At 31.1% G+C, this 24,933-nt stretch overlaps 2 protein-coding genes across 4 annotated transcripts in view; both read right to left on the reverse strand.

Annotated features, from left to right (window-relative positions):
* Positions 1-6,336, reverse strand: part of LOC109620656 (glyoxylate/hydroxypyruvate reductase A) — a 32,564-nt gene extending 26,228 nt beyond the window's left edge. Inside the window, exons 1-9 of one of the 3 annotated variants that reach the window (XM_066081022.1) lie at positions 6,160-6,335; positions 5,070-5,101; positions 3,699-3,854; positions 3,516-3,592; positions 2,990-3,080; positions 2,721-2,841; positions 2,257-2,324; positions 1,840-1,951; positions 396-713 (exon numbers count right to left, since the gene is read on the reverse strand). In XM_066081022.1, the coding sequence (XP_065937094.1) occupies positions 627-713; positions 1,840-1,951; positions 2,257-2,324; positions 2,721-2,841; positions 2,990-3,080; positions 3,516-3,592; positions 3,699-3,787 (645 nt within the window). In that variant the 5' untranslated portion in view covers positions 3,788-3,854; positions 5,070-5,101; positions 6,160-6,335 and the 3' untranslated portion in view covers positions 396-626. Of the gene's footprint in view, positions 1-395; positions 714-1,839; positions 1,952-2,256; positions 2,325-2,720; positions 2,842-2,989; positions 3,081-3,515; positions 3,593-3,698; positions 3,855-5,069; positions 5,102-6,159 lie in introns of those variants that run through there. The other 2 variants (XM_066081021.1, XM_066081023.1) reach the window with 2 other exon arrangements.
* A 7,421-nt stretch (positions 6,337-13,757) lies between these two features.
* On the reverse strand, positions 13,758-16,736 carry LOC105325804 (A disintegrin and metalloproteinase with thrombospondin motifs 9). Its single transcript, XM_020066158.3, has 5 exons — positions 16,497-16,736; positions 15,664-15,932; positions 15,378-15,548; positions 14,204-14,366; positions 13,758-14,115 (listed from the first exon to the last, which is right to left on the reverse strand). The coding sequence occupies exons 1-5, from the start codon at positions 16,687-16,689 to the stop codon at positions 14,075-14,077; spliced, it is 837 nt and encodes a 278-aa protein (XP_019921717.2). The 5' UTR covers positions 16,690-16,736; the 3' UTR covers positions 13,758-14,074.
* Between the last annotated feature and the right edge of the window lie 8,197 nt (positions 16,737-24,933).

Genomic DNA, 24,933 nt, shown 5'->3' on the forward strand with positions numbered 1-24,933 from the left:
GCATGGGGGACCTGGGTGTCTGCACGATGCTTCCCTCGCTCAAAAATACGGACAAATGCCCGCTAATGGAATTCTTAATACCTTAAATATGGTCATTTTTTTAATTTATCTTATAGCAGCGTATCTATCATCATGACGATCAACGAACTACCGTCGCGATGCATCTAAAATATACAGATATCGATATAAAAACCTGAAAGTTAAAGTTTAATAACTATTTCAAAATGTTTATGTAAATTAATGTTTATGGCGTTAAATACATGAACATGTTATTGTGTAATGTTGTAAATTTTGAAATATATCAGTTTTCAGCAAATAAAACGCAAATTATTCTGTTATAAAGTTTGTGCATTCACTTACGGTCATCTGGTAAATTAAAAAAAAACAACAGCATGGCAATTATATGGATATAATAATCTTACACATTGAACATATAACACTGACAAAAACAATCAAGAAAAGAATATCTAGTAATCATTAATGTAATATAATTTATTTTTATAGCACGCGTTTTACTGCAGATATATCGATATTTACTTTGTACAGGTGATGAAAAGCAATTTTCCCATCGCCTGAGCCATTCAAGTTTATGCATGTATACAAACAAATGGAATTAATTCATTAAACTAGTATTTCCGTTGCCAATCTACCACATAATCCATTTCCTCCCCTTTTAGAAACTTCTTGTAGTTCGAATCAAAGACTTTGGCAATCTGCAAAAGGAGAAACAAATTTTATACAACAAAAGTTTTTATTTTATTTGATTTTAACCTGGTAAGGGAATAGCAAACATGTCAAATCTATCACTAACCCATTTGATGTTTTTGAAAAAATAAGAAAAAACTAACGTTTTTAGTTTAAGTTACTTTTTATATCGTATTTTATCATTTATCATAAAAAAGGCTTATTCTAATGTAAAATCACAAATTGCATATTCTTGTTTATCGGACAATTAGATTCAAATCGCAGCATCAAATTCAGTTATATTGATATAAAAAACAGTGTAAGACAAACTGGATAAAAACAGTAACTGTAAAATTACGTTTGATGAAAAACGATAAAGATAAAACAAATAGATCAACAGAGTGTCATTGCATTATCTTTTTTCTAGACCGTAAAGCATAGCAATATCTATGGAATACGGAATGTTCTTTGACTATTGTGAGGTGATCAACAATGGTCGTGGGTGATCAAATCTTATAGAGCCCAAATGGCATTATGATGTATATAATTTACCCGACCGTATTTGACCAATTCATGATATCCAAAGAATGACTCCTTAAATTATTCCTTATGATATACCTGTTTACTGGCTATGGGAACGATAGCAAGTTTATTGTCCCCTGGACAGCAACTATTTAAGGAGACAAAGCCGAGGGAAATGTAAACTTGCTATCGTCCGAATAGCCAGTGAATAGGTATTTTAATATCATACCCAAAAAACTTGATTTTTAGGCGATGCAGATCTTGTTAATGCTCAACAGAATACTGATTTAACATTGAATTTAACGTAGCGACTCGTTTTACACACGAGGTGTTCCGAGTTAAAAGAAAAAAAACCCACAAGAGAAATCCGCCCGGAATGCAGCCGGTGAATAGTTTTAATGCCTATTTACCATGGCAGATGATAAGGTGGGATATATTATGATAGTATTTCGTTTTAATTTTAGAAAGAAAATATTCACAACGGTAAAATGAATTTATACAATTTTAGCAATGTTATGATTAAACATCAAAATAATCATTGATGACATGTAATGGACTATGCTTATAGATTACAAAATCGATTCCTTGTGTTGGTTCATACATGTATAAAATATAGACATAGAAAGCTTGTACTTTGTCAGTCGTAACGGGTCCCGAAATGTGAGGGTGTGTCCACAGCGGACTGTCCGCGGGCAGTGGTTCCCTGTCTATGGCGTCCAAAATGGCACCACCTATCCAACCCATGCTGTTAAGTGTAACATATAATGCATGGTTATATTTATGTCATGTAATCATGATAATTACTTACTGTGAACACAAAATTAAATGTATGTTTTAGAAGAAAGCTTTCATAATTGTGATATTTTGATTGTTTTGAGTTAAAAAAAAAAATAACATGAATAGGCAGATATCATACTTGAACACAGTGAATTTAGTCATATTTACAGCCCGGTTAATATAATAGTTTTTACCTGAAAAAGTAACTATTGGGATGTAAGCGGGGTACACTTTATAAGCATGTATAAACTATTTTGAATAAAGAAAACTTACTTCAAAGCCTTAAACACAGAAGCTTCGTCAATAACGTCCCCTCGACCTACATTAATGAAGATAGTTTTCTGTAATTTAGAAGAATATCAATTAAAAGTCAATTACTACATGTTTCAACGCTTCTTTTTGCAGACAATTGGGACGTGGATCAGTGAAACAACGATTTGTTTCATTCTCACATCAAATTCTTCCTTCTAGCGCCAGAGCAAAAAACGAATAATAAAAGAATTTTAAAAATTAGAATAATGAATAGAATAGAATAATGAAAAAAACTAAGAAATATATAAACAAACTTGTCACTACAGATCGGGAAAAATCATCACGCAAAAAGTCGAGAGATGTTCCGATTGTTATATTTCAATGCAAATATGAGTGTGTTATTATTCTTTTAACATTTTTACTAGCATACACAGTACTTTACAACCTTTGAAGCTACATGATAAAATTTGATAAGCTAGCTTAACCTTTTCTTTGCATGCTTTTAAAACATCTCCAGATAACATCCCTTTGGTTTCCACTGTGCTTGGTAGAACACTGCAGACATAGTCACATCCGGCAAGAAATTTGGGGAGATCCTGGTTCTGTCTGTATAAATCAAAATGGCTCTCTGATATTTATTGTAACTTATGAAAATTTCTGCAAACATTTTATAATAAATATATATTGATCATAATTCAACGTCGTATTTCATTGTTGTTGTTATAAACAGAACATATAATTACATATGGCTTACAGAATAACATCAAAGGGAGGCATGATCGATTCTTTCATTGTTCTAGCAAGTCCTTTGACTGTCATTCCAAATGCCCTGGATGCCTCAGCAACTACACAGACCAAAATAAAGCAACCAGTATATGTCATATCATTTTATTTAAAACTTTCAACCAAATTGAAACTTTAGTTCTGTTTAACCCTGTAGATTAATGCTCTTACATCTGATCAGTAAAATTATTCTACTGCCAATCTAGCATTCAACACTCTGACAAACAATCTGCTTTGTTGGCTATTTCTCGTGTTATCAGTAACACAAATGACCGATGAAGTGAATCACAAACGTATCTTCAATTTATAAATACTCAGATCTTTATAAATTTATTTCCGTCATAAAGTTAACAAAAATTACATGGTTTATGCGATGCTTTAATATTGATTAGTATTAGTACTAGTGCCAACTTATGATTGAGATAAAGGAAACCTTGCACGATAGTTACTGTAAATTGACACACTAGTTTTCATTTCTAAGACACACAGTATCGTACTCTTAATGCCAATAGCACCAGTTCCCAGAATTCCAATCGTCAATGAAGCTAAAGACCGCTTCTGGATAAATTTAGATCTGAAATTGAATAATAGTTTAAGGTTATAAAGATCATCGTCTTTAAATACCAAGTTCTATTTTCACGGCGACAGTTAATAAAGAGATAAATGAAATTTCTTTATACCTGCTCCAGACCTTCTGTCGTTGGTACTCCGCCATCTGAGGGAAGTAATGTTCCCGGGAAATAATCTGGCCTAGTACATACTCAGCCATCAACCCCCAAACCCTTCACCCATACGTGTGAATACCATATGGTCTGGTGGCTACAATTTGCAAATAACTGCAAACATATAATGTACTGTATGCTTTTTTCGTCTTTTTAAAGTATACAATTATTAATCACTTATTATGCCAATTCACTGAAATTTACTTGAACATTTATTTTGTTCAAATATTTTAAGCGCTGAATCATAAATTAATCTTAAAGGGGCATGGTCACGATTTTGTTCAAATTCTATATTTCTGTTTCTATTATTTACAATGGTTTAGAAATGCATTTCTAATGATCAAATGTAATTTGAGAGTCATTCATGGAGTAATAAGCAAGATACAGGGCTGACAATTCTTTGTCATGTAAACACAGCTTGTCCTATTCTAAAGTAATCAAACAACGCCAACACCACCCCTAAACACCAAATAGACATCATTTAAAACAGGAAGTTCATCTCCCCCTCATTTACTTATTATACTCCTGTTGCATATTAATATCTTATTTTTATTGCTCCTATTGCATATTAATATCTCATTTTTTTTTATTCTATAACATAAGAATATTTGTTCTTCATATTCATCTAATGACTAAAAGGCTTTGACAATATGATGAATATCGTAAAAAAAGGCATTTACACGCCATATGCATTCACTTTCATTAACTCCCGCTTTCTCTCTTTCTTTGTTTTTATTTCTCTATATGTCGAACTTTATAGAATTTTAGGCAACAATACCTATTTTACCCATAGTGATTATTGCCAACAGAAAATTCTTTATTTTTATTTTTTGTGCTATCATTTTCTAAATCATAGCCTCAATTTAATTTTTTATTTCCATTTTTACTAAAAAATAAACTGGACCCAAAAGTTGTTAACTGTTGGAAAATGTTTTGAATGAAATGTGGCGATAACGAACAGTGTTTAGACTACATGTATTTTTGTCTTTTCCCAGTAAAATAACTAAATTTGAAACAGACGACTCAGATTTGGTGGTATCTTTTATTCTAAATTCACTGGGATGTATTAAGTCGACAAAAGAATGGAAGTAACGATTGTTTAATATTAAACAATACCCGTATTGTAAAGTTACCACCCCCCCCCCAAGTCTTTCTTTGCCATGGCTTTATTTTATTCATTACTGGTAGCAGAAAAGCTAAAATACAGCTATGGAACAAAACAATTTGTATAAAATCATGAAATATATAGATTAAATCAGTTTCTAGATTAATGTTCATTTATATCACATGACTGTATAACCGTAACAATCGTGTTACAAAATAAATTACCTTTGGGAATGCATGGAACAATTCCTCTGCACCTTGATAAAAAAAGGTACAACAATGAGGAAGGAAATCAATGCATTTCAATAATTCACATTTTAAAGTGAAATATACCGACAAGTTTTTAGATTACATTTTAGATAAATCTCCGAAATGATTATCTAAACTAATATACGAAGAAATGGTAGTTGCTTCTAATTGACCTTTAATTTTCGTATAAGGTTGTCCAACCCTCAGCCCAAAATTATTTGGTTCATTGTACAAATGTTATATTTCTTTGAAGCTATAAAAATGAAATAAAATAAAACTATAGGTACTGTGAGCAAGCTCACAAATGATACTTCTCGGTATGAAAAAGAAATCTTAACACAAGTACTTCTGTATTCGAAAATATTGGTTGCTTCTTTTTCTTATAGTGACATACAACTTACTAAAGTCAGGATATATTTACAGGTCAGACACAAGCAAGCTTTGTGTCAAAGTTTTGTTTCTAATCATTTCCTTTAAAACAAGATATGACACAGAAAGGTATTAAATTTTTCTGTAAACAATGACCTTGAAATTGCCCAAATAACCTTTGGTCAATGCCATGGCACACCGTCAGGTTATAAGCAATCTCTTTGTGAAGTAAGAACTTCCAATGCTTTTAGATCAGATAGATATGGATTGGACTCGAATTTTACACAGACAGAGACAAACTGACTGACAGACGAATGGACATGGTGATTTCTATATAACCCCCTGCCCCCTAACCTCGTTTAAAAGGGGTATGATGACATTTTTTGATGGTATCCATGCATTTAAATTATTGCAAAATTTTTAACGATGAATATAATGGAATAAATACACAGGTTGAGATAAAGAAGTTGTAACGGTGCATCGAACTCTGTAACCTATATGTAGTGGATCTCCGTCAAGTCATCAAGCCTATCATTACGCTGAATAACTGACAATAAAAATAGTACTACACGACTTATTTTTATCTATATAAAACACTAATTTATCATGCGATTAAAAAGTCCGGATAATTTTGAGATATCAAACATAGCCGAGGATCTGATATCGTAATTGGCTTTGGCGTCTATAAGTACCTTACCAGCGCTAGTCGATTGAAACCATTTTATTGAATCACAGCAAAGTCCATGTTGTACTAAATTGTCCAAAACATGAGGATACGTCAAAATAATATCAGCTGCACTTTCGTTAATGAGTTTCGCTAACTTCGGATAATCTGGACTATCTCTGTAAAGCTCTGTAAAAATATTTTAACTTACAGTTGTATCTAAAACTTTAACGTTAATATAGCTCGGCATATGATGTACTTGTAATTTGTCTGAAATAATTTTCGTGCTTAACTGGCTAAAACACTACGTGCTAATGCTCATAAAAATAGTTCATTAAGTTTCCGAATTTTATTATCATGATAGGGCAAAAAATGGTTAGTTTATCACTTTTATTAGTTAGATGAACGTTTTGTAAACACGGTTATGCAACATTCTTAAGGAGGAGGATGATTCTTCGGATTAGACATATTTTGCAAATATATACGTTTGAAAATATATAACAACTATCTTGCGAGATTTCGTTAAAAAGTATTATTAATTATATATCCATAGATATATCATTTTTGAACTTTGGTACATGTTAAATAAAAAACGAATAAAACTGGTCACGTAAAATGCAAAATGCATACTAACTGGTAGGCTAATTGTTCTCGAACAGCAAGAGGATCATGTCTTTTTCATTGGACACTTCAATAGTATATCGTCAAGGTAAATGGCCACTTTAACCTTGGGTATTTGGAATTGTGTGTAAACACTTTTATTCCAACTAAATACATTAGCGCACTTCAATAGTTTTTTAACAATACAAGATTGGCTTTAGCTTGATTTTTTTTATATAACGATAATCGATATTAAGAAAATCATTCAATTGACTTTAAAATTGTGATCTCTATAATATTTCTATCAAATATAATGTCGCGTTTTAATAGAATCACACTTTGTTTAGGAGCTGCATTAAAGTAAATGTCATTCATTACATTGTATTGACATTTATTTTTTAATATAAGACACGATAAATGAAATGCCGTCAGTTTTTAAAACCTCACTCATTTGTAAAATGATTTTCATATTGTCCATTACCTAATTTGAAAATTTTTTTTCTTAAGAAACTTACTTGTAAATTCTACATCTAAGAATATTTACTAAATCTCTTAAGTGTATACAGTTTAGAAAAAAAAATTAGAATTCTAAGAAAATATAATAATGTTTTGAATAATTCCAATGTTTTTTACATCTCTTTTCCATAGACCCCATGACACAAAAAGAGATGAGATAAATATTTTTTTTTAATTGACATTAAAATCTTATAATAGCAATAATGATAAAAATAATGATAGTGTTAATAATTTAAACAAAAATAGAATATTTGATTCATTTGGCATTAACATTTTGTTTTGTGTTGATACTTTTAGAAAACCATTTATATAACTATTATGCGCAGTAAAGATATATTTCTAGAGTCCATCGTGCTATGAATGTTTAATATATACTTAATGCAAAAATGACAAGAAATCAAAGCTTATCTTAATAGAAGACTATGATAAACGTTGAATATATTGAACGTTTAAAATGAACATAAACTATTGTCTATATCAAATGGACTAAACTGAATTGTTTTTCTGTTATTAGATGTAAACTTTATATGTCATGCAAAAGTTGAAATGATTTTCTCTTACAAAGAATGAAAATGATAGGACAGATCGAATATATGAATTTTAAGTTAATCCAATTCGATACAATTTATAACAATCATATAAGTACTACTTAGAGTGTGGTTATTACAAAATTGGAACTCTTAGCAAATTTTCCGAGAGTTGAATAGAGAATGGTGAGAAGAAAGAAAAATTGAACCGTGGTGATTCTAAACGTGTTTCGTATCATTATCCTGCGCTTAAGAAATCAAATTTACATCAACCCGTTAATAAAAAGTTGCCACTAAGGAACTGTTCGTTTAGAGAAATGGTTTACTTATAATTCCTTCTGTATTTTTAACTGTAGATTAGAGAAGAATTATTTATAACAACGAGGTTTGAATAAACTGGATTAACGGTAACGTAGACTTTTAAAATTCAATGCTCAATTGTTACAAACTATGTTTGATCTTTAAATTGTCACGTTTAAATAGTTTAATGGTTCGGTGGGTTTTTTTAAAATATTTTTGCAAACGGTTGAATATTGATGTAACCGTTCTTTTAAATGATATAATTCAATTTAAAATGTGTTCTACGTTAATGCTATAGAAGACATTCAATGTACATGTAAGTTGAAATGTCACGATGCACAAAAATACAAGTGGTCTAAAACTTACATAATGTATCTCAAACCACTCAGGGCATTCTGCATTTTTTCCTTATGGATACTATACAAATTTTGCTGTTTTGAGCTCAATACAGTGATATAGTTACCCTAAAAATACTGTAACAGTATTTACCGAGACGAATGCATCATATTGATCGAAGAACCAGACAAAATTGTTTTATTATATAGTTCAGCGACACATTGATACATAAACCTTAGTTTAAGAGTTGTCTAGCGAAGATTTTAGCTTGAAGCTATAGTCAAAGATGAAAGAGATATATAAACACGATAACTCATTGGACGATCTGTTTTTAATCCATCAAATGTTATATTGACCTTCTATGTCACCTTTAGGTGAATTTATATTCAAACTTGTTGAATGAGGTCTGATATACTTCACAAGAATTGGAAATTTTGCAAGAATAGACGATTAAGACCAACTGCATTATATACGTATATTAATTTACAACAATGTTTTGAAACCGAATTTTGCCTAATCTGGCCAATATTTCAAGAAATAACTTTCGCATTTTAAACAAGTTTACTGTATCATTTGTTATTCATGATATTTTTATCTCTTTCATAAAATTGCAAATTATTATCATTGTTATTATTTTGATAAACAAAAAAAGCAGTTAAAATCTTGTTATCATTATATTTTCACACACTTGGTACATCTACTGAAAAAAATATGTCCATTTATTCTACAGGAGAATACTACCGTTGTTTATGAAATGTGTCAATGACGAACAGTGCTCAAACTCAAAAGTGCAATTCAAAAAGTATAAATAAGGAGCAGAGCAAACACGGACCTTTTAAATGTAGAGGAAGGGTTAGATGCCATTAAGGGGTGAGCACCCTCTGCTGACCAATCACACCCGCCGTGTGCTCTCTGTCGTAATCGGGAAAACGTAAAAATCTGTAGACAATTCGATGATTAACAATGGTCTGACAATGAGTAAGAAAACAGTCAGTCAGCATTCGACCTAGCCGAACAAGTATTTGCTGACAAGGTTGACGTCGTTTTAACGACCATAGAACTTACGAAAGGATGACTTCAATCTAAACTGTTGGTAATCGTGTCTTATCAACTAGACCATACACTATAAATTTGAAATGGTCATATTCGGTGAAAAATAAGTTTACGATGATACCTGTCAGAATTGAATGTGAATATTATAATATAATTGTATAATTATAATATATGTAATACTACAAATCTTTACTGTGTTATAGTCTGTTAGAAGATATTTATACCGGATTTTTGTTATATTTTAATAATGTATAAATAACTGTAAAAGAAGTTCTAGATAATGTAGAAAATATCATTTTTCAAACGGAAAAGTAACAAGAACAAAACCATTTTTTTTTCTTCAGATATTTATCCGGGAAGTGTTCCTCATTATAACTATTTTTGATTTTTATAGTCACGATGTTTCAAGTTATATGCCAGAAATCCTGGGTTGCTATATATCGATGTTGCCAAGTCATTTCGGTAGATGTTTAACGCATATCTAATACCATTGATCAAAGCAGGTTTATTAGTCAGGTTAATGCAAATTTAAACATGTACGTGTGTTTTATATAGGTCTCAGCAAAAAAAAAAAAAAACGAAAAAAAAAAAATCCCAAAAAACATTGTACTGTTTCCTTTGGTAAAGCAAATCAAACAAACTGAAAGTAATAGCTAGACACGTATCACTGAAGCAAATTTCTAAATATTCGCCCTAAAAATTAGAAAAATTTCAAAATTACGATATCAAATAGTGTCAAACGTTGAGTGAAATATGTTTGATTATTTGACGCTATTTTAAAAAAAAACCTGTAATGATGCTTTTAGTTGTTCGTGGGTTCTTTTTTTTTATTTATTTATTTTATCAAATTGAGTGAATGCATTCAAATAATAGGTTAAATACGAGTTTTAATTTAGAGAGCAATATAGCGCTAAGTGACTGACCGAGACAGGTATATCGCTATAATGAATATAAAGTACACGGGAATACTGCATTGCAAACAATATGGATATACCAAACTGGTGATGTTTAAAAAATGCATATTTTTTTCAAAAGACATTCGTTTTAAAATGGTTCGTGTATATAATTTTGGAATTCATGTATCAAGTGTCAGTATTGATTGCATCAAAAATCCTTCTAAGATATTCAGTCAAAGTTAAAACGACTTGAACAAGTTTTATATTGCACTGTTCCTAATTTGGATTATTTTAACTAACACAATCCTTTAAAAAACAATAAAGAGTAACTTTTGTTTTGTAAAACTCGACATCTTTTTTTCAATGGCTATAAACCAATTGTCTTTGATTTGGAACAAGTAAATACGACCAATACATGTTTACGAATCTACCAATGACATTTAAAGGTTAAATGGACACGAATATGCGTACTATACTGTATCTCTTTAAAACATGAGATGGATGGATGGACACATTTGTAGTCTTCTCTAACTAATTGTGGGTTTTTTATTTGTTAGCCGTGCAGTTGGTTGGGAAAATTGTGGATTTTTTTCACTGCAAAACTTGATAAGGGCACGCATATGTGGATTAAAAAAGCAGACAATAATGATTATTCGCTTTATAAAATATTTTTCTACGCTTTCGGTGATTCATTAGCGAGTCTTAATAATACAATGTTATACTGAAATTCATTATAAAGTTAACATCAGTTAATTTTTAAATGTTTAACTAGTTTTGCTTTGGACTAAACCGGTTGAAAATACAACAAAATAAATCGTTGTTAAAAATATTTTATTATAACATCATATAGCAACTATAATAAATTTATGCACAATAAACAGCATTCTTTACAACAAACATATGCATGTATTCATAAGCAGCGACACAACAAAGATTTCCTTACAATTGGCAAGCAACGTGCATAAAAGCGGTTTAATATAATCCGGGAAAATGTTGAAAACAAGTCAATGTTAAACAAATATCAGCATGTGTGAGATAAATTGATAACAATGGTTGCCTGATATCGGCGGATGTAAGGATCTACAATGACTATATTTACATCTGAATGAACAATCACCTTGTCTCATCTAGGCATCGAAAAAAAAATTATATTTAGCATTGAAAAGATAAATAAAACTATGCGCTTTAAACTTAAAATATATTATGAAAGGTATTTACATATGTAGTTATTTATGTCCATTTTTTTACAACCATTCATAGAAGTAAATACAAAACGCTCTCTTTATCAATGTAATTTGAATAGGAAATGTAAAGTACCTTACAAAGGGCATTACATATTCAATGCTTATGCTTTAAGTTGTGTCTAACTTTTAAACCAACTAAAAAGGTTAAAATACAGTACAACACGGTTATAACGAACACTCTTATGATTAATTGACGCTAACAGCGAAGTCATTTTCATTCACCGTCTCTTTATTACATGTTGCAAACTTAACTGATGTAACATATAACGCTTATAACGGAGTAAAATTTCCCGTCCCTGGGACTTCGTTATAAGCATGTTTTACTGTATTTTGCATGTTCATATGGTCCAAATTCATCAGTAAGATTTAAACACACTGAAGCATTCTCTCGAAGAGTTATTCACCAATGAAACAATATTCCCATTTGAAGTTATAATTTTAGGATATCAAATGATAATTATTTGATAAAAAATGATTTACTGATTTTATTCAGGAAATATAAAACAATATTACATTTATCTTTTCGCGACTTTTCAAAATATAACAACATTTATTATTTTTAGATATTTCTAAACAAAAACATATTTTATACAAATTGACCAACGGGTTTTGCACAATAGTTTCTTCAACATGTTAACCCTCACATTATTGATATAAACTTTTACAAAATGTTTTTAGAAATTTTGGAAAGAAGTTTGAAATTTACTGAATAGACATTTTTCCTAACAGAAAAATCCAAGAAATCAGCGCAGTACGACTCCACCCTTTCCGTCAAATACATTTCCCCCATTATGGAAATATATCTATGGTTTGTCTCTACTTTTCACAAAAAAAAATAAAAACAACGAGCTGTGTTTGTATTGAAGGCACCGAACACGTTAAATCAAATACATGATTCATGAATGATCGTCCGAGCAATATTACTAATGCGTGCCAAAACTAGAATTACATCAATCACGTCGTTTGAAGTCTCAGCCACAAAAACCACTAGAATTACCTTCACGAATAGTATTACAACAAAAAAAAACAGGGTATGTCCCTATAACTATTTTTAAAATCGATAGGAAAACAAAGTAGTGCATTTAAGTAAAACACACATGCAGTTCCTATACTTGCAATGTAAATATACATTTATTGGAAAATTCTAAAATAAGAATGCTTACATGTAGCACATGTCGGAAAAAGGGATTTGCAATTTTAAATGCAAGTTTCAAAATTAGGTAATCATTGAAGGAAAATATTGAAATTGTTTGATGTACACCCTTACCAAAATTGTCACGATCCCTACTTTTACTCTTTTATAGTTTTTCAATAGAAACACATTTTGCCGAAAAACATATCTGACTTCAAACCACAATAATTGAACAGGAGAGAGAACATTTGTCGTGCTTTCATGAAAGGGGGCCCTCGTTACTGAACAAATACTGGGGCCAGAGCTATGAACCGATATGTTTGCATTAATGTCTATGAAAAATACAGTAGTGGACTATTTTTATATAAATCATAAGAACATATGTAAAATTTAATAAAAATAATAATATGGAATAAATGTATTAGTGTTTTACCCATTGACTACATGTACATGTTCTCATTTTAATTCGAAAAACGGGTCTTTTTCATTTTGCATACTCATGATATCTTGAGCAGAGAGTTAAAATGTTTATATTTCTACTTTATACTATAACTTGAACTAGTATTGTCTACTGATCAAATGTTTTTGAATTGTCATCCACAAATATAAGCAAGTAGTTTTCTCCTCGTAAAAGCACAATTTCACAAAGTGGCATACCATTAACTTGCAGTCAATAGAACTATTCAGGCGACATGCAAACAAGATTGATTTGTAGTAATAAAGTATTGAAAAGACGACAAGCTACTCAAAACAAATCCTCTGGATTTATAAACGTTACTAGATACATGTTTAAATGTTCATCGTTTCGTAAACGACAGCAATTTAAAAACGTCAGTGCCGTTTTGAAATTCAAACGCAATCATCTATGATTGAAGCAAGATGTTTTTACATGTAGGAAATGTGTTTATATTAACTGGTATAATCAACTGTAAATCCTTAAATCAATTTAACATTATAACTTAAACAAGTATTGTTTAGTGATTAATTGTTTTGAAACCCCTTTCACAAATATTACTAAGTATTTTTTTCCTGTTAAAGCAACACTTTATGAAAGTGGCATACCATTAACTTGCAGTCAAAACAACTGTAAAACGATTTGTAAATAAGGTTGCATTGTAGAAAAAGAACTTTGGATATAAATACTCTGCTTTATACTTGTATTTATCCTAATGGATTTATCAAACAGCAGCAATAAAAATGGAAACCTCAGCGGCGTTTTGAAATTTTGTCGTGTTCATTATTGAGCATTTAAGCAAGAGGTTTTGCCAGGTATGAACTGTGTGTATATGGGCTGGCATATTAAAATGTAAATATACTTGTATCGTCATAATGGAAGGCCATGGTTTACTTGTGACAAATAATGGCTTGAGCATCTGCAGCTGAAACTGAAAAAAGTAGAATACATAATTTCGTTATATTTTGTTAGTTGTTCATTTTTAATTATATGGTATAGTGAAGATGTCTTACACTTACTGAATTCCGTGGAATGCTGAAATCTGATTGGTCCAGAGATCGGTCCACAAGAACCACACCATCCAGCACAGGTGAATGATATCTGATCTCCGAGAGCAGAACGATTAAAATCCTCTGTAGATCCTTCAAAGGATTCAGGATAAGGAAACGCGCCAAATTCAACCTGAAATAAAAAATCAATTAACAAGTCAGGCTCCTTCCATGACTTTGGAAAAAAAAACTCTCACTCCATTAAAACAATGCGACAATAACTAAGAAAACAAAAATTATAGAAATACATTTGTACATTATCTCCTTATGCAATCCAGAACATCTAACTAACTCAAACACTTCTTAAACAATTATAATTTTATTTAAGTGCTGTAAAACTGCTACAGGTTAAACCAAATGTTTTATCGGAAAATTTTTAAGGTTTGCATTTTTATGACTTTTAACGAAAATTAAAATTAATTCTGCGATAGTTTATTCTTGTTTTAATATACTTATTGTAACAGTTGTCCTATTTTGCCTGGTATATATTTGATAGGTATAACAAATATCAGGCGTACCGCCGTGACTTGATCATAGATCTTCTTGTATATTGAATGTCTCATTTTTACCAATATTTTAACCACTGAGCTACGACGATATACAACCCAATCAAAAGATATAAACAGTTTAACAAAACATTTAAATTGCCATCTTGTGACGTAGTGTTTTAAGAGGTATAAGATTAAGTGAAGTGAGGTACCTTAAGCACAATCATGTTTACAAAACTGTTTAAAGAAGCAAATGTAGAGACAACATTCAATAACATTGGATTATGCAAAGACAAATCAGCAGATAGTTATAATTTCTTTAAATTTTAAAAAGAAAAAAAAATAACCTAAACGCATGCATTGCTGTCCTGTATAAGTTAAAAATGTTTACTACACATTTCAAATGGTGTATTGGGGTTAACGATATAGTAAAAGCATAATCTGATATTTGCGCCAGTAAGCAAAGTTAGCTAGCCTTATTCCGTTTTAATGAGAGAAAAATAATTATTTATAGCTTATAAATTACATTCGTTAACAACTATTTTGCAACGTTAAAACCGTGTGTGTGTTAAATTCTCTGAGAAAATTTATGCATAAAAAAATGCAGTAATGCAGCAACGAAAGCATTACAAAATATAATCAATATTCATTAATACTGTAGGATCAACGATCAGTCCAGTCCCTCTAGTATCAATGGTGGCTGTCCCAAAGTGAGGACAATGGTCCCCGAGTTGTCCCCCGTTACAGTCGAAAGCATATCCATACTGCATTGGTTTCGACCCTGTTTGCGAAGTGAACGTGAAATCGCTTTCATTTACCACCATGATCTGTAAACATCAATGTTTCATTTTTTTTTAATTTTAACCTCACGAAGACATAATTAAAAATTAAGATTTGATCTAAGCGGTTATACAAAAAACTATCATGTTTTTTAATTGTCACCTCTGTCTCTAATTTAACTTTTAAAAACTCCGTCTTTTTCAATGGAGGTTGAATAGATGATTGGCACTGTTCGTGCTGTATTATCCAATTTGACTTGTCATGAATGATAAAATTGTTGGAGTATTTTAAAGTTATAAAATTTGAAGGTTCAGTCGCTAGGTTGTGACAGTATATTTTCGTTCTCCGATTTGTAACAGGTGGATAGACCCAGTATTCCCCGTCTGTTGTCATCCCAGAACAAGTTGACAGGTTGAGGCACGACTCTGGAACTGCGAAGAAAAAAATATTAAAAGCTTGCAGTTAATTTTTTTTATTTATCAATCTGATGTTTAAAAAGGTCATTATTAAACACCTTTCATATGTGGAACTGTTTCAGAACAATTTATTTATATAAGGACGATATAAAATGGTTTGGTGCAGTTACTGCTTTAAAAACCGCGAAACAATGTATTAAAAAGGTGTAAACTGTTTTAAACCATTGTATATCGTATCAAATAATAAATATTGAATTCATTGCTTATAATTTAATTTTCTACTCTTCATTGTAGATAAAAACGGTCATTTGACCTTTAAAATGACGTAAATTTGTACAAAATTCAAACGTAACGCAGGCGAATTGAAACGTTTTTGACGTTAGTCTTACTATGACGAAGGCAACATTCTTTTTACGATATAAGATACTTTTTAGCCAATCAAAAAGCGCGTTACAACCAGAATGAAATTAGTATAATGTCTTTAAAACACAAAGTTGTCTTAATTGCATAGCGATTTCGAAATTAATTTAACTCGACAAACGATTTGCAAATATGCTCACCGTTCCTTTTCCAGCTTACCCCATCTAGAACCACCTGCCTGTAGCACCCAGTAATAGTCGACCTCACCTCTGTCGTCACTGTCGTAAATCACGTTGAAGAGGTCACATGACTCGTTAGCCATGTTGTACAATAAAGACACACAGTCCGGTTCCTGGATACACTTCGAGGCACAGTCACTACAGCGGGAGAAATGTCCGGACCATATTGCCATAGAAGGTTCTATAAGGTCAACCCGGGTTGTGGTCTTCCTCAGAAATATTTCGTCTGGAGAAAAATTAAAATAAATGATGGTATGTCAATTATTTTTGACATTTGTCTCTTGAAAATTTAAAACAAAAAAATGGGATATATATCTATATTTAAGGGTTTTTTTTAAATTACAAACTATACGTGTGTTTAAATTGAATAGTTTACGGTTCATCCAAATTAAAAAACATCGTTAATTTTGGAATCCCTTTCTAATGTAATTTTTAAATCAAAGTATGGAATATTTTACGGAGTCACATTCTGACCTCATGGTGGCATGAAGTTTAGTTTAGTATATATTTGTTGTTTAACACTATTTTGCATATCTATATTGTATATATCTAAAATTTCATTAAAAAAAACCCAAATATTCTTTTTTTCTGATTTCATCATATAAAAACTTTCACTTCTAAATTTATCATATTTTATTTGTCAGGAAGGAATTTTAACTAACTGAAAAGTACACGTGTAATTCTACATGTAATATATACGATGCTAGAGGATATTTATATTTATTTTATCTTTCTTCCATCTGATAGATTGAATTTAAGCGAAATGAGAACCTTACTGAAAAATATGTAACACAAACATCATATCTTTAACATAAACTAATATAAGTAGGAATGTCAGCATCTACTATGCTTTGCAATACCGAATCATTAGCTTTTAATAATTCTGATTTACATACTTGTAATGAGTTTTGCAAAGAATTTGCAAACAGACAATTATTTAACCAAGTTTTTAGTTAAGAAATTATTGTGATGACAAATTGTTTCAATTTGGTATTTTGACCTAAAAATATAATAGTCCATCATTAATACATGTATGACGAAATTTAATATAATTATTTAGAATACTCTTTTCTGTTATTAAGCATGCCTTTTAAAAGGTTACTTTAATATATTCAGATATTCTAATTGATATGTTTTGTTAAGTTATACAGAAAAAGTTGAATTAACATTTAGAAATGTTCCTGATGTTAAAGGTTGGAATATTACTTGCATATATCGAAACTTTTATTTCCAGGATACACTAGGAGATAATTACGCTATAATATACATTTTCTCACATAATATTAACACTAAAGAAAACATTAGGGAAACGGTTACTTAACAAACAAAAAAATGATTGTATGAGAAGTTCATATGAGGTTTGAGAACGACCATTGTAGATCAGAATACAAATCAGTGCTCAAGTTGTACATATTTCTGCAATGATTGCCATGCTTTGACCTTGAATTGTAAGTACTACAAATTCATCACTATGATACTAAAGTATATCTTAATACTTCCCAATCAATTTTTTTAAAGATGACTAAAAGAATTGAACTATGTGAATCGTGTAGCACTGCACAGCATTCCCAAATGATGTTAAGCAACCATATGCAGAATGTTGGGACAATGATATCCAAATTGCGATTTTATAAGTTGTCGTATCTAGAGATTCTGTGTCTGCATCGATACCTCTGGTACTCTGTACTGAGTCATGTATTGAATGTTTTATAACCTTGGTAACCTTTTAAACAATAAACTGATGCATACTATTATATATGACATTTAATATTGTACAAAAGCGATACGTCATACTAAGGCGGGAGACTCAAAGCCTGCATCCCAATAATCCTAGTCCTAAATGACGTAAATTAATCAGGTACGAAATTCAGTAAAACTCAAACTGGAATATATAAGCAAGTTATCAACAAATTGTCATATTTGGCGATCCTGTGTCTGCAATGAAGGCCCTGATACGGCAATCTAGTCATGTAATGCTTGTTCCATTTATTTGACCTTTTTAACCTTAAAGCCATGTATTAATGAATGTATTATGCGTATGCGATGCATCATACCCATGTGGGGGACGAACATACTCAGGACTCGGTGACTCAAAACATCCATCCATTTTGATTAAGATTTTGAATTAGAGATTCTTATTTCTGGGCTGCTACAAATTGATTTTGTAATTTTGACAAAACTATATGGTCACGCTTCTTAATTAACTAGCTTGCGGAAGAACTATTGGGCTAAGTTGTTACTACAGACCCTGAAACGTACTACTACACCACACGCTCGCTGCACGCTCGCTACACGCTCGCTAAACGGTTCACACGAAACGCTGAACGGTTTACACGAAACGCTGCACGCTTTGCCCGAAACGCTAAACGATTTACACGAAACGCTGAACGGTTTACACGAAACGATTCTCGCACGAAACGATTTGCTCGCTTTTCACACGCTTTGGACACGCCTTTATTCTGATCGATTCGGGTCCTCTCGGAGTTTTACCCTGACTCTGTTAGTAACAATTAATTTCAAGAAAACACGATATCATAGAAATACTGATATTAGAAACATATATGTACATAAGTATTGAATTAATTAATTAGATTAATTTGGTACTTATATTTAAAGCAAAAAATTATTTATTCACAGAATTAGCCAAAAATATTACTTCTATAAATATATTTATTGCTCAAAAGAAATATCCATGATTCTTATAATTATTAGTCCCGTAAATAATAAAAATTCCAGAGAAAAAAGTTACCGTAACACAATATTCAATACCAAAAATAAAATCCGTATGATTACAAACTGAAATCGGTTTTTCAGTATTTGGCGGGATTTGTTTTTTCTTCTCACATTAATATTTTTATTGGTTTCAGAGAATACGATGTAAAAATACTAACTGTAAATAAACCTGTAATTATTTACATTGATAATTTGGTTTTTCAGTATTCGGCGGGATTTGTTTTTTGTTCTCACATTAATATTTTTATTGGTTTCAGAGAATACGATGTGAAAATACTAACTGTAAATAAACCTGTAATTATTTACATTGATAATTTTGAAAGTTATGTAAAATAAAATTAGTCACATAGGTTAGAAAAATGCTATAAAACAACCGATTAATTTTTTTATGTCTAATCATTCGCGTAAATAAATGTTCCGTACATAACATCACAGAGAAAAATCAATGGATTAAGCAATAAAGAAAGTTGTCATTACTATTTTGGATTTCGGAAAGAACAAAAAATAAATGATTTAGATTTTTGTCTCAATATTCGTATACATAACCGGCGCCCCGCATAACGGCGTACAATATATCTATCATAATCTATTTCAATTAAGTACCATGCATATAGATTCCCATAATAATTAATTTCATGTGTACATTTTAGGAAATTTTCTGTGTGTTAGTTACTTGTTGTTTTCCGTTATCAGTGTTTAAATAATTAAAATAATAACATGTAGAAATATTTTTAATCGGGATTCAGAAGGAAGTTACTTCCCGCATTTCATAGAAATGAACAGAATATTTTCTTTCTATGTTTACATTTAATTTTGTTCAAATTAATGTTAAATAATCTATCATTGAAATTGTGTGCATCATCAAATACTGATTCCGACTACCTTGAAGTCATTAAATTTCTATTGGCTATTGACAAAAAAAGAGACGCGTGACCATCCAATGAAAACGAATACACAGAGTTTGATTGACAGCCAGGTGCAGGTCTTACCCGATGTCCGATGTTATGTGTACTGGTTGTACACAGCGGAATAGTCTCAGTAACTAGTCTTCTTTCTATACGCGTGCTTTTCTTTTGTTTGTTAAAAATTAATTCAATTTTGTAAAAAGATAAGTATATCATTTCTTATAGATTTCTTTCACGAGAATATCTCAAAGGAGTTTTGCCAATCAGTTTAAAGTAATGTTTAACACGAGCGCTATTTTGAAACAATTAAATTGTCAGAGAGTTCCGAATGAAATCTGATGAACGTTTCACACGGTTCTCGCACGCTTTGCCCGAAACGATTTACACGCTTTGCCCGAAACGCTGCACGCTTTGCCCGAAACGCTAAACGGTTTACACGAAACGCTTCACGATTCACACGAAACGCTAAACGGTTTACACGAAACGCTAAACGGTTTACACGAAACGTTTCTCGCACGAAAGTCGCACGCTTTTTTGGTGTAGTAGTACGTTTCAAGGTCTGTAATATTGATCAAAGTTCCACACGACAACGAAGGCGGAAGGCTTACATTTCTTACTTCGTCCGTCAACTGCACTTTTTCTCGTTTTTGTCCAATTAAGCAATATAAATTATTTTCGTTTGAAATGAACTGCAGATTTATTTTGTTTTGGGACATGAACCGTACATTTTCATTTGAAACCCTATTCAAATACTTTACCTAACTTCAAATTTGATAATTACCTTTATTTTCAACCTTGTTTAAATTCATAAAGATCTATTTTTAATAAACTTAAAAATCTGCTTAAACAATATTAAGAATTGCAGCCTTCACCTGAAAGTTTTCGAAAACGGAGATTTTATAACACTATAAAAGATGAAAATAAACACATGTCTATCTATCTATCTATCTATCTATCTATCTATCTATCTATCTATCTATCTATCTATCTATCTATCTATCTATCTATCTATCCATCCATCCATCCATCTATCCATCTATCTATCTATCTATCTATCTATCGATCTATCGATCTATCTATCTATCTTAATGACACGAACTTCAAGAAACTTTTTATCGTACATGTACGTGAAATCTAGAGCATACTATACAAACTATGATCTAAATATAATCTAAATTGTACGAATTAAGCTAGGACGTTCAATATTTAGTAATTTGAATATCTGCAAATGTTAAACATGGAATGTGAAATATTTTTTACGAGCGATGCAATAATTCTATGGCGATTATTTCTATTAAATTTGCCATTAAAAAAAATACTTATTTCTAGCTCTCTTGCTCCCCAAAAATTAAATAATCTGATGCTACCGATGTAAAGACTTGATTCAAAAATGAGTTCGATTACATTTATCTCTATAGGAGAAATGACTTGAACGATATATCCTCTCAAGTTTGAATTTAAATTAAACTTCATTTAGAAAGTGGCCATCTCAAAGCACCCTGCTAAAAATGATGAATAGAAGATACAACAATTTCAATTAATTTTGCTATGAACAAGATCTTTATCTTACATATTTTCCAAGTGGCATAGAAGTTTTACCTCATAACTCAATCTCAGTAATCCTTATATACAGGCATTTAAAAAAAATCTAAAGACGACAAAGCAAATGGGACGTAGAACTAATCATCTGACATGACTTCACGTTGTTTGGCTAAAAGTTACTGCATACCATGAAGAGGTATGTGCGGCTATCTTGTACATTTGAGAATAAGGATGTAAACATATCTTGAACTGGCTTGTTTCTGTCCAAACCTGACCAAAACTGTTGCCAAAAGATATAAAAGCACTGAAGTTCAGATTTGACATGTTTTTGTGTGTGCAAATAATGCATACAAGGACAAGATATTTTTTTTTTATTCACTTGAATCTCTCTACAACCATTTGTTGAGAAAAGGTTGACTTTTGCACACAAATGTAGAAATCTTGCCTCAAAATATGGCACCCTATTTTTATCAGTCGGCATGAGATCTATGTTTAGAAGAACAAATTCCAGGCTATACTAAGAACTCCCGTGTCCATGGAGGCACTTTAACGTTATTTTTTCATTGATCAAAATAAATGTCAATTCCAAACAATCTGGAATGAATATGACAAACAAACATCTTTATACCAGTTCCTGTTGTTTTGTTTTAGTTCTATGAATATAGATTAAGTTAAATTCTATTTAGAAGTATGATACGGGTTTTAAAAAATTTATTGCCTTAAAGAAAAAATATACATTTTTTTTTCAAGGAAAATATAACTCAAATGTTCCTCCTCAGACATATACAAACATATATCGTCTAAATTTATGGTTTTTGAGACTCATTTAAAGAATAGGTACCCTCTTATGAGACAAAGTTAAAACTTAAATAAGCAGGCTTTGACCTTTCTTTCTAACAAATGGTTGTAGAGTGGACACTAATGACTTCCTTTCATGTCTTTTTCATATATTTAAATCTTAAATTTAAGTCTATAACTGCATAGTTCAAAGTTATTTAAAAATGCATTGTTCTGGCCTTGTATGCGTAATTTGCATACAAAATACAATGCTGAACTATTGCTTTTGTATCTTTTGATAACAGTTTTAGCAAAGGTTTGACCGACACAAACCACTTTAAGAAATTTTAACATTTTTCTTTATAAATGTAAAAGATTAAAAAAAAAGCTCTGTTAATGTAAAATATAATCCGAATAGAGCAAATCGAGGGGATATATTCTTTCAAAAAGATATTTGTTTGGTACGGTATAACTTTGACACTTGACCTACAAGCATTATTCAGAATCACTGCATACAATTTGACCAAAAGCACCATGATGATCAAGTTAAGCAATATTGGGACAAAGGGGAGAAAAAATCCTCCGGACAGAGATACTTAATGTAATCAGCTATTACCTTCACATTCCACCTTGAAATATTGTCTAAGGTACCTGGTCACCTTATAGTATAAGGGGAAACGGGAGAGACGATTTGCTTCAGACAAGAGATCTAAGATGGACAAACGGACAAACTGATTATTATTAGGCGCGTACAGAGTGGTGCCGTTTAAAAACAGTGTTCTTTTGTTTGCTTGAAATTTTAAGCCTGTTTGTTTGTCTACGAGGTAAAATAGGTTGCACATATACATGCATATACGCAGTCAGTTCAAGCATATCTTTTACAACATACACCATTGCATAGCATACATGTAGCATAACATTGACATCTCATAGCAAAGCATTGAAATCTCATACCACAGCATTGGAATCTCATACCATAGCATTCAATCTCATAAAATCTTATTTGTCATATAATTCTATACCATAACATAGCAAAGCATACAACATGATTTTAACTCGGTTTTAATTGTTTTTATTTGGAAGAATAAATGCTCACATTGCAGATTAGTGTTTAACTTTGGTTTTTCATCATTTTACTTCCAAATTTGTGGAACTCATCTGTGTATGAAGGCGTTTTTGTTCAAATCTCATAGCATACCATAGATTAGCATTGCAAACCATATCATTAAGCCCTCCATTTCAATTTCTCATAGCATAGCATACAAATCTCATAGCATTGCATTGAAATCTCATAACATATCATTAACAAATCGCTTACCATAGCATAGCATTAGATTGTAAAAGACATGCATGAAATATCTATCTCTCTCTCTCTCTCTCTCTCACTCTCTCTAAGAAATGTTCAACTGAATCGAGGGTTGGTCTATTTGACCTAATATCCATGCTATTCCTTTAACCATGTGAGAAAAACGAATACTTTCAAACGAATTCTGATTTGGAACCATTAATGTTTTTTTCAGATTCATTAAATTGAATAAAGACAGGGCAGGCCTCTGCCACGTTTAATCTACGTTAATCTTTTAAAACAACAAACAAAATATTGAATCATAGTTAGTTTTTCTATTTTCTAAACCTTTTACAATTATCCATTTGGGATTTGTCCATAAAAAAGTGGCGTGACAACGAACAGTGTTCAAAATCAAAAGTCCAAAGGAAAAATACAAATTCGAAGCAGAGAAAACACGGACCTATAAAAAATACGGGTTGGGTCAAGTGACGTGGGGGAATAATCATCTTATGTTTTTCGGTCTCATCCGCTGTGTTGTCTTTGTTGTTATCGGGAAAACAGAAAAGTCCGCAGACCCATACTCAATTATGGTCGTATGAAAAACGTCATGCAGCATGCGACCTCTTAGAAGATTGTTTTTGCTAACAAGGTCGTTGTATCAACAATACAATTTACGAAAAGATGACTTCAATGTTGACTGTTGATAGTCTTTTTTTTTGTTTAATCAACTTGTTTGTCAGTAGTTTGTTTCGCCTTAGAAACTGTTCATAAATAAAGCACGTAGTTTATCGAATTAACTAAGATACAAAAAATCCATATGCAGCTGATAAAGGTAAGAGTAAGAAGTATGAAAAGATGACTATAGAAAAAAATGAAGTTACAGCATTATATAAACTTTGTTGTTAGGTAACCATAAATTCAATTCAAAAATAACTTCATGAAGTCGATCATGCTGACAAGTATCAATATAAATACAACCACAAATCATAAAAAATTAAAACTTATGTAGAAGACAATACCTTTTATTTTATGCATCTTTTATTGTGAAATAAAATCTTATTTAACTGTCTGAAAAAAGAACAGTTTTTTCATCATTTAATATAAACAACTGGAAACACTTTAAATAAGCGTTGTTATCAAAGTATGAATCAATTAACACTTTCCTTTAACAT

Source organism: Magallana gigas, chromosome 4, assembly GCF_963853765.1.
Source record: "Magallana gigas chromosome 4, xbMagGiga1.1, whole genome shotgun sequence".
Classification (NCBI taxonomy): domain Eukaryota; kingdom Metazoa; phylum Mollusca; class Bivalvia; order Ostreida; family Ostreidae; genus Magallana; species Magallana gigas.